Source organism: Fulmarus glacialis, unplaced genomic scaffold, assembly GCF_000690835.1.
Source record: "Fulmarus glacialis isolate BGI_N327 unplaced genomic scaffold, ASM69083v1 Scaffold30386, whole genome shotgun sequence".
Lineage (NCBI taxonomy): Eukaryota > Metazoa > Chordata > Aves > Procellariiformes > Procellariidae > Fulmarus > Fulmarus glacialis.
Window position 1 is genome coordinate 1 of NW_009220494.1, and position 11,683 is coordinate 11,683.

Genomic DNA, 11,683 nt, shown 5'->3' on the forward strand with positions numbered 1-11,683 from the left:
GCATGGCTGAGGTGAGCCCCCCCCACCCGGCGTTCCCCGCCTGTTTTTTGGGCAGGATGAACACTGTACCTCAGAATAAGACCAATGACATCTACATATCATCTATATCTGTATACCATATTTATGTTTTGAGTTACTTTCGTGAGCAGAGCTCAGTTAGATCCTGTGTTGAAAGTGGGAGCAATTAGGCTACTTGTACATAGGCAGTAATAACACTTAAATTTTAGGAACACCTGCTACTTTTAAGATCGTGGGTGTGATTCCCCTCCCCCCCCCGTATGCCGTTACTGCTCTTCTTTTAACTCTATTTATGATCACAAACATAAACGAGATCAAAATGAAGGTTTTGCGTTGGAGAGGAGGGTGAAATAAGAAGAAACCCAGATCTGTGGCTGTGAGCGCTGGAGCCGGTTTGACAGGGTTACGCACCAAACTTAGGCCGTGCCGCGCAGACAGCCCTTCCACCCCAACAGGAGCGTGGGTTTTAATACCCAAAATTGCCTTTGCTGTTTTCCCATTGAAGTTTCTGACACAGGAAAACCCCCTCAAATCAGAGCCTTGGCAAGGAGGGGGACTTTGGAGCCAGTGCCTCTGCCTCAGTGCGTCGCGCGGCCTGACCTTTCTTTCAAGCCGTAAGGGTCTGTTTTTACCATTTTGATTTCAGGTTTTCCAGGTAGCGTGAACTTATGTATTCCGCCCCAAACAAACAAACAAACAAATGAAACGTGTCATTTTGCTCTCAGAATATTTTTTTTAGAATTTTGAAAATTCTCACCTTTAAACTGTTTGCGTTCAAATGGTGAGCAGGGGCCTGAACCATTTTTGAAATAGCAATCCGTCAGTTTGGGGGGCAGAGATGAGGGCATATTTTTAAGGCTGTGGTAGCTGTGCATCTCATTGCCTCTCCTCTATGAGAGGAGGTTGCCATACATCCATGGCCCGCGCTAACAGGAGAGCTGTTTTCCTATCAAAGTGAGCCCACCTCTGAGATGCGATTATAAGGATATACCTAGACTTCAGATTGCAGTGTAGAGACGTTCCAGTCAGTTTTGAGCAAGCTTGAGTAATGGAAGCAATGTATCTGTGACAGCAAGAAGCATCCAGTGGGCTGATTTATCATGTGGCTTAGCAGATGAAGCTGACTCCCGAGAAGTGGCCATAGGGCCTCCACTTGGTGTTCTGCTGAAGGCTGTAATGCAGGCTTATTTTAAGCTGTTTTGAAAAATATTGGTGGAATTTGGTGTCCAGCAACTGAGCTGGCAAAATCTGGCGTCAGAACTGAGCTAGGTCAAAAATGTCCCCTGTGAAAGGTTTAACAGTAGCATTTCCTGCAGAAGAAGGATTGGCTTGCATTGGCATTACTGGAGCTTTCAGACACGCTTATCTGCAAGTGATTTGCTGGCACTATCTGCCTAGAAAGCATAAACTAATCAGACTTTAGAGTGTAGAGAACTGGGAAGAATTGAGGCTAAAATACTGGGCTTCCTGAATAGTTGATGTATTATTTAAGCACTATCACAATGATGACATTTTATAGACTTATCTTTAAAGTAGTTGTGGTGCTTAATTACAGGAACTATGACTGTTAAAGCACAAGTTATTTCAGTAAAATTGGGGAAGATCTGTTTGAAAAATAGACTGCAATGTATATATCATATGATAGCAAGAGAACTGTTATTTCAGAAAATTTTGTCATGATTTCTTAGTAGCTGTTACACACTCAGCATATTGCTTTTTTATATTCTGTGGTCATAAGTGAGATGTTGAATTCCTCCTGTTTGTTGATTATCTATCTCATTTCATTCAGGAAAAGTCTGGCAAACCCTATCTAGATGAAAGTGCATTTGAATCACTGGAAAAAGACTTCCAAGAAGTCATCAATCTACTTAAGGGAGATAAAACTCTGGAAAAATTCCAAATAGAATATGAGAAGCTCCATGCTGTTATGAAGAAGTCTCATGAAAATGAAAAGCGTCTCATGGAGAAATGCAGGGAGCTGAATGCTGAGCTTGTGGTGAATTCATCTAAAGTAGCTGCGCTCACAAAGCTCTCTAAAGATGATCAGGGAACTATATCATCAATGAAGACGGTAAAGTTGTGAATTGAATTAAATATGATCTGCAAATTGTTAATGAAAGACATGGTAATAAGAAAAGCATCTACAAGAACACTTTATTTTATGTAGAGAACTAGCCGGAGGACTAACTATAGAGCTGGCATCTCCAGTTCTTTAACCTGTGCTTTGCTATGAATCGCTTTGTTTCTTTAGCCTGATATTTTTACTAGTCCCAGTCAAATTCTGTGTTTATTTGCACTAAACCAACTCCATCAGCTTTCAAGTACTCACTAATGGTTTTTGTTTAAGCTTTCCCTCTGTAAAATAGCACATTTCCAACTTAATATTCAGTTTTTGAGACTGGATTCATTAATATTTTTGAAGTGCTGCTTGGATGTTAACTATTGCCAGAGCACAAAAATTCTACTTACTTGCTGAAATACAGGTTTTACACCAGGGAAGTGTCATCAACTCATATAAATAAATGTTTCACAGTGTTTTTGAAAAGGAATCCTATATAGCATTTCAATGTGATTTTACCAATTTACTCTGATGTGTTCTTTGTTATTATTGATTTGAACTCTGTCAAATCAAAGTGCTTGACTTGTTAAAAACAGTCGATGTTTTTAGCCTTACAGTGAAGTTTGACTACCAGAAACCTAAAGCTGCCAAATGATCAGAAGACTGTATTTTGAATGTTTTTCCTTCTGATGGTTTAAAAGCTTAGGCTGTGGAACCTAGACAGGCTTTAATTTAGCATTTAGTTGAGAAACCTCCATGCCTTACAATAAAATGTTTTGTTCCAGTAAAATAAATTCAGTGTAACAATCCAGAGCGATCTATGAGCACTACAGAAATAGAAGTTCTTTGAAATGAAGTTTCTTGTCCTTCGAATTAGGAAGAAAATACACTCAGAGTAAATATAAATAGCAGTGCTGTCATCCTATGGCTGCAGCTTGCAAGCCCATGGTACTGCTCAAAGCATCCTCAAGGAGGAGGAAAACTGCGTAGAAAATCTTGTTGATTTTCACTGCTGCTAATCAAAACCTGGTAGGTGGGTGTCAGGAACCACAATGATCCTTATAATTTTCTTTCTGCTATTACATGGCAATAATCTGAGTGTGAACAGCAGGAGAGGCAATCCTTCAAGATGTTCCCAAGCTGAGGAGACATTGTCTTAGTAATGTCATAAAATGAGGAGCGGAAGAGTAGGAAAAATAAGAGCCTTCCCAATTTCAGCAGCTAATTTGAAGCTCAGGCAATGTATGGCTTCACAATTCCACCTGCTATTGAACCAGCTAAGAGATTTTGTAGTGAAAAAGCTGCTTGACAATATGATCCTATTAGAAATGACGTGCAGTACACAACATGCGACATTTCAATTCTAGTGTTGTGCTGGGCCAAGTAAACAGCACTTATACTTTTTCATTTTGGTTATGAGAATTAGTCTTTCCCTTAAATGTTCAGGAATTATTTGGATATTGTTTAAAATGTTTACGTCATGTTTTGGGGTTTTGTTTGGTATACCCTTCATATTTCATGTTATTCTCCTTTCTGAAGGGAAGTTCCATTACAGCTGTAGGATTTCACTACAATTTTACTAACATTCAAAAAATGTGTTTCGCAAGTACCCAAGGCAAGCGTTGAGGAAAGTTCAAGTGCTAAAATAGATTATATTCTTCAGCGCTAAATTAAACAAACAATCTGTTCCACTGTTTCATTATTTACAAAAGATAGGAGAATCCTGGTGGGGCTGTTCCTGTAAAAATGGTATAGTTGCTTCAAATTAAGGCCCTAAATCTTGGTGACTTGATGGGTCATCAGGGTAACAGGTGTACAGCTTTCCTCTTCTAGGTCATTGTTTCATATACAAATAAAAATTGCAAAAGGAAAATTTTTCTTCATGTGAAGCCTCGATGTAATCAGTAGGATTTGTTTAGGGGCAGGGGTTAACTACACAGATCAGTGGCTGGTAGGACCCATTTCAATAATAATCAATAGCTGTTAGCTCTCTGATAGTTGTTCAGTGCTCTGTTTTGTAGTTTTAATAAACCGGACATAATAGTCTGCTGTTTATGGTCATATCAAAGGAGCAAAGTGCCAAGCTGAACACCAAGGGAATACAATTCTCTTTTTAATTGATAGGGATACTGATCCACAAGGCTGTACTGGAAGAACTTTAGGTGGGGAATTTATAGGAGCTTGTACTGCCCTGCTTGGAATTACCAAGCTTTCGATTTCCAGGGGTATCAATCCAATATACTAAGAAAGTGTTTCAGTAATTCTCAGCTTCTGAGCAGTGAAACTGATGTGATATTTTGGAGTATTTAATGAAAATAAAGTAAAGCTGTCACACTTTTATGAATTCTGCTTCACAATTTCCAGACTTCCAGTACTTCTCAAAAAATTTTTGAATTATTCTAACTGCAAACATCCAGTGTACTTCCATCTTTAATTATACAACAGACTGCAATGCATATTACCTACCTAACCACGTACTGCAATCACCCAGTGATGCTGACATACTCTGCATTATTTCAGTTCCCCTCTCCACTGAGTAATAATGTGAATATTTTTTCAACGAAGGCTTCCACCATCAAAAATTTCTTCCTCTTTACTTTTGAATTTAAAGGAAGCAATCTGTAGATCTGCTATTCAAGGTAAAAGACACAACCAAGAATCAACTACAATGAAGCCCAGTTTTGCTGATGCTGAAGTCTGTAGCAAATTCTCATTTAGATCTTGCTTATTAAAGGGGGCCGTCATCTGTGCCTGCTAACCATATTGATGAAAATTTGTTTTATCAATACAAATTCAATAAAATTGTTTTTACACATTGAAAGCAAGATAAAGTTCTTAAAGCATAGCTTAGGGTGACCTGAAATCACTGCTTATCTGAATGTCCTCATTGACTTCAGGGGATCACTTTTGCGAATACTTACCAGAAAAAAATACTCACTGAAGCCAGTAAGACCTCTCAGAGGGCATATTGATTTTATCCCCCAAAACTCCAAACATAGTGATTTAATTCACCAATTTTAATCACAGTCTAATCAGCCAGTAGGAAGCTTTGATTTAAGTAATCAGCTTTAATCTTATTTTCCATTTGCATTTTTCTAGAGAAAGGTTGGTTGCCTCTTATTGGTTGGCAAATCTGAAACATGTTTATTTACAGCTGTATTTTTTGCTTTTCTGCCAGTCAAGATGATACACTATGTCTTCATACCATTATTTCAGCCTAGCATGCATTTATTTAAATTTCATAATTGAACATTTTTATGTAAGATAATAATGAATGGAAAAATTATTATTTACTAGATGATACTTAATTCTTTATGTGTGATCATTTCTGCATTTGAATGGAATTTAGAACTCAAAATGTATAAAATGTAACAACTTTAATATTTAAAACTGTTTAAATATGCTTGATACATAAGTGAAAAGCACATTTTTCAAACTAAATTTTGAACAAAGTAATTTATTAATTAACAAAAATACTGTTTGTAGGTAGTGACTTTAATTGACTGTAATCTCCTTCAGAATTTCTGAACAAGTAAAGCCCACCGTTTAACTCTTTATTAATAGACTGGGAAAAAAAAAGAAGAGCAAACACTCCCGGTCTTTAAGCTCCAGATGGTTTCTCAAATTTGGATATGCTGAACTAGTTGAATAAATAAAATGAAATTGTATTCCCCCTCCATTTTGAAGAGGCTGCAGATGTTATATTTTGTGTTAGCTTTTCAGCAAATTCTGGTAGCCTGTTACTTCTGCTAGTTCAATAGCTTGAATTTTTAATTTAGGTAGTAAACAGCTAAGTACTACATTTATTTGATTTAAAAGAGTTCAATAAATATATGAACAATATACCATAGTATAGGTGCCATCATTTTGAGTTTAGTGTTAAATAGGTTTTTTTTAGAACCAGATATGTTAATTTCAGTAAAGAACTTCTGTAAACAATTTGATATAAGTTAAACTATTTGACACTTTTCATTGTGGAGTGTTTTAAAATTTTTTTTCCCTGTCCCATTTTCATATGATGCAAGTAGGAGTTGACAGGGATATTATGGCTTGATGTATTGATGCTTCTGTCTGGCTTTGCTTGGGGAGACCGTAGAACTAATGCAGAGTTGCACAGTCACACTTGGAGTCTAAATATGTACAAGTCCATCAAGTCCAGAACTCCACCAGGAGCCAGCTGAGAAAAGAGTATGAGAGAGAGGACATCATGCTGTGATTTGCAGCTCAGGGATTGCTAGTGTCAAAAGTAGTGTCTTCATTATTTACTGAGTCTTCGGGAACTTTTCTTCCAGTCCAGTGTTTCTGAATCTATGCATTTTTTTTGCACAGGATTCCAGAACTGGTAGGAGCTTGGTTTGAACCTAGCAAGGAATAAGCCTGCTGTGTGATTCTTAAGGATCTGATTCAAGGGAGAGACATGCAGAGGAAGTTAAAAAATCAAGTGAACCCTCCTCCCCTATCCTGTTTGTGGATAACAAACCCTGGGTTTGTGAGAGGCACACAAGTCTGTCATTGAAGTAATTCCATGTGCAGAAATTTGGCATGAGAATTGTGGCTTGTCTGAATATGTAGTTAAAATCAAAATACACTAGGTCCTCAGAGATGAAAATGAACAAAGAGGGAGAAAAGCCCAGAGTAACATCATCTTCTCATCCAAATCAAATTGGATGTTCATTATCATAACAGCTAATAAGATTTTACAGACGTAAGTGAGCTATTTAAGTAGATAGTACTTTTGTGGGCACTGAATTTTCAGTAAATTTTTAGATATTAGTGGGACTCACATGATCAAAACCTCATAGAGTAAGATTTGATAGTGTTCGGGTCTATGTGTTAAAGAAAATGTATTACAGCTTTTGTGGTGTAAATTGCCTGAATGGCTCAAAATGTTTGCTATGCCCTCGTCCAAAAGAAAAGACAACGGGTGAAGAAAACTGTTGTGAATCTTAGCATGAAAAGTCATGAAAATCTATTTTCTTAATTAACCAAAATGCAAGGCAATTAATTTTTAATTTGTTGTTCATTTTCAACCCAATTTAATTTATGTAATTGTTTTCCATTTTGTGCCTAGGAGATTGAAAAGGCCTGGAAAATGGTGGATGCAGCCTATGAAAAGGAACAGAAAGCGAAGGAAACGATTAATTCACTGCAAGAGGAAATTGCGCGCCTAACTAACTTAGTGGAGCAAGGATCAACGCTATCCCTGGGACAGGAGTACAAGTAAGTTTTCCCCAGGGAGGGGGAAAGTCTGATCTGATTTTCTATCATTCTACACCTTGTTTAGCCATTTAGACACTAAAAAGACACTGGAAAACAGAGAGGTCTCTTCTGCCTTTTACTTTTCTCATGAGTGCACATTTATTGGTTTATATGTTTATGCAGTGAGCAAGTACAGAATCAGGCTCTGAGTGAGTTCATTCAGCATTGGATTAAGCTGAGAGATCAAATAAAAATCAATATTATGCACTTTCTCAGTACCTGTCATATTGTTTTATCTGACTAGCATTGCAACATACTCTTGTCTTTGAGAATAGGATCCTGTCAATGTTTTTAAGTATGATGGCAGCAGGGTCAAGCAGATAAGTCAAGGAAGCAGGAGTCTTGATTTTTCTTCTGCTCCCAGCTTTGTTATAAGGCATTATCACTGTCTGTATTCTTGTTTGTATTTTATATTTATACATTTTTGAGACTATGGGTTTTTTTTACTGAACGCTTATGCAGCCACTAGCACAGAGGGACCTAGTCTCAGGTGGAGCTTCTAGTTGCTACACTCTGCAAATAATAATGATCCTCAGGAGCTGCTCAAAAGCCCTCCAAAAGCTAGCGTTTGTAGTATCAGGTCCTCAGACTGTGCTTATGCTGTTAGATTAAGTGTAAACTCAAAGATGAGATTAAGTATATTGACCTTATGACCTGTGCACTTTTTATTGAGATTGCTGATGGTTGGCCCAGCTGGTTCTGGCTTGAAATTTTCACACTGTGTAAGGTATTCATTTATATTATGCATTCAGGGTATGTATGGGGCATGCTTGTCTCCCAATGCACTGTGTATCCAGGCTGCATAAACAAGACTTCTGTCTGTGAGCAAAGCCTTTAGTGTGCTCAAACATTTCTCCTCCAAGGAATGTGCCAGTACATAAGCCACCTGGATGCATGAGAAATCCACTCCTTCACCATTTAGCCCTGAAATGTTCTGGACCTGTGTAACAGGTTTTCTTGGATCTAAAAGCTTGGTCATTAAGCCTTCCTCTAGTAGAACTCTCCCTAAAGGCAGCTCTCTGTGGCTGCTTTTTGCATTTTCTTGGAAGAGCCAGGAGTCATTGCTTTGCCAAGACCTCACTCCTGCAGTTTCCAGCTGCTACCCAGGCTGCTGAGACCTGCCTACTTACAATTTCTTCTTAAATTTCCCTGTGTATTGCCCTCCAGTTCCATGCTTAAATACTCTGTCCAGTAACAAGAACATGGGACTAGACAACTCTTTTGCAGGACTTGTTTGCAGGTCTTTTAGAACTATAAGGCTGGTTTTTAAGGTTGAGCTTGAACCCACACTGCTTGGACTTTCTTTCAGATCGTAAATGCATCCAAACAGGGAGTCTGTTTTATTCTTACATTAGATGACTGTAAGACATAACCCAGTTAGGTGCCCAGTCAGGTAAGCTGCAGAGAGACTGGTTACAACAATGTAATATTTTTGGTCCCCGAGTAATTTTGCAATGGGTGGAGAAGAAGGAATTTTGTTCCCTGTTACCTTTTTGGGAAACTGAAGGTTTCTTCAGACCCAGGGGGATGTGATATAGCAAGAAAGAGTGATTTATTGGACTAGGTTAGGTTTTAAAGCTGCCTATGTTGACGGTGACTACGATCACAGTAGGTAGAGCATATAATTCAATTGACCAGCAGAGCCTTAATCCAAGAGGAGTTTTAAATGAAAAAAAAATTACTTTTAAACTCCTGTTTCTCACAAAAGATCTTGCTCTGGATGGGAGGAAGAACAGAAAGGACCTGTGACACTGCTTGACTATTATTTCCTTGCTTCCAGTATCCGGGATTTGCTAAAACTTAAAGAAGAGATAACAAAGGAGCGAGACCAACTCTTGTCAGAGGTTGTGAAGTTACGTCAAAGTCTAACTCAAGCCACAGAGCAGCAGCAGGATACAGAGAGGGCAAAAAACGAGGCAGATCAATCCGTTATGCAGGTCTGTACGGATCACCAGGTGGTGATTTTAGGCTTTGCCCTGAACCATCCTCCACTCTTGCAATTGATCTGTGTTGACTAGTCTGCTACTACCTGTTCTTTCACATCTCAAACATTTTCAGGTGTGCTTAGAAAGGAGTCTGTTGTGAATGATTTTTATATTTTTCTCTACTTCTAGGCTATGTCCTTTGCAAAGTGTACTGTCATGTACCAGCTGCTTCCATAGCTTCCCAATACCCTGAATGAGGCCAAGGTTTCTTTGCCTGAATCATAGTTATCTTTCATACCGGAGATGTGTTTCTTTTTCTGCATTGTAAATCCTTATGCCTTCAAAGAACCACTTAGAACATAGACCTGGAATGGAGATCCTAGGTCCCTTGCTGTTGGCAGTGGTTGTCATATGATGCCATACTATCATTTTTAAGAATGTATCAAATTCTGACTTAAAAGCTGATTAGTCTATTTTCTCCCCTACCGCTTACGGGAAGCTTTTCCAGAACCTCACTTTTCTAATGGTTAGAGACCTCCTACTTTCTTCTTCATGCTGATTCCTGCCTACTGTTTTTCAGCTTAAATTTTTTACCTCACCAGTCTGTAGAGAGCAGTCATATTCCATCTCAGCTTTACTTTTTTTGACTCCTCTTTGAGTTAGGTTCCCTGTTTTTCTGACCATCTGAGTAGACAGTTCTTTTCTGATCAATGTGTATAGCTTCCTTTAAATGTGTATAGCAGCAGAAAACTGAGGATCAATAGGATACCCACTGAATGGAGAGAAAGTAGAAAAGGATGAAAGATGGGATACGGAATTCTGATACATCAAAATATAAAAGCATAATAATGAGGAATAAAAGAATTTAAAGCAGAATATAAATAGGGGCTGGAGCAAGACAACAGGAGTAAGGAAAAGCAGAAAAGAACACTTAAATAAGGAACAGAGAAGAGATGGATGCAGCATTTAGCTTACAGTTTTTTATTAATCACAAATAGGAAAGTAATGATCAGCCTATGTTTCATGCACAGAACTCTCTTCTGTTTCTAAAGCAGATGGTTGGGAATGTATTACAAGAGAATATAAATCTTTGCTTTTCTGACAACATTGTGGACATGCGAGAAAAAAGAGAGGATTGAAACTCCCGTCAAAACTCATTGAATCTTGCCAGCCTGAATCTTTTGATACTCACTTCATCAGCCCTCAAATTTATGGGATTGCTACAGTGTTTGTAACCACCTCCCATTCTCCCAGTATGAAATTGTTCTCCACTTCAGACTGCTTAAATGACAACATCTTTTTGAAGATCCTGTTGAAGACCCAGTCAGTTCTGGCAACTTTTCATCTGTGGGCTCAGAGGGAGAGAAATCCTTAAGCGAAGAACATCTTTCAATTGCTGGTCCCTGGCTGAATATTTCCATGTGGATCACCCACCTGTGTCTCCTCTCTGCTCATTCTGCTCCACCACATTTTTGGGGAGGGAGAGAGCAGAAGTCACAAGACAGTCTATTAAATATGAGAGAAAGCTCCTCTTTCAAAGTTCACGCAGAGGAACTTTGAGAGCAGAAAGATTGAGAGCAGTTGTGAAAAAGAACACTGGTCTGACATCTCTCTCTTTCCTTTATTATAAGTGTAATAAGTGTTTCTGCTGGTGAGATAGAAAAATCAAAGTAAAAAAAAAATCCTTGCAATAGAACATCAAGCCCAAATTAATTTTAATGCTGCATTCAGAAAGTACCACTTTACACGTAACTTACAACTGAAAATACATTTGTGCCACTGCATCTCCAAAGGAATGCTTTTATGTCTGAACTCTATCAGACCTTTCTGTGTGGGTGAACTGACTGGTGCTTAACAAATTCTTGTCATCAATAAATAGGTTCCCTCATGCAGGATTTTTTGTTCAGCCACTAGAGAACATATTTACTTCTGAGAAGATCTGGCATATTCCATGTAGTAGTGGGTACAGTAGTATAGAAGCTGTTTTCAAAATCAAGCATAGTAGAAGGAGAGGTGAGAGGCCTTGTTTTCCTGAATAAATGGCAGCAGAACTTAAACTTTTGTCTTCTCTATTATTATAGCTTCAGCAAGAAATCCAGCTGCATCAGAATGAGGCATCACGAGAGGCTCGAAAGAAAGAAAAAATGGAGAAGGAGCTGAAAAATCTTCTAGCTGAAATGGATAACAAGCAAGCTGAGATCAAGAATTTACAGCAACATATACAGAAGAACAAAGAGGAACAACTGAAAATGGAACAGCATCTAAAAGAGCAGAAGGTAGGGTACATGGCAAACTGTATTCATCAGGTCTAAGATTAGGGTCAGATGTCAAAATAAGAAGAAAATGGATTTTCCTGAAGGGAGAGGGAGGGAGATTATTTTAAGTCAATAAATTTAATAAATATTTATTTTTATATAAATAT

General features: G+C 38.2%; 1 protein-coding gene across 1 annotated transcript; it reads left to right on the forward strand.

Moving 5' to 3' along the window:
- Positions 1-1,807: 1,807 nt before the first annotated feature.
- On the forward strand, positions 1,808-11,537 carry LOC104078943 (coiled-coil domain-containing protein 147-like; the record flags this gene model as incomplete). Its single annotated transcript, XM_009580778.1, has 4 exons — positions 1,808-2,089; positions 7,149-7,297; positions 9,117-9,273; positions 11,343-11,537. Coding segments are annotated over 4 exons (783 nt in total), but the record flags the coding sequence as incomplete, so codon positions are not given.
- Between the last annotated feature and the right edge of the window lie 146 nt (positions 11,538-11,683).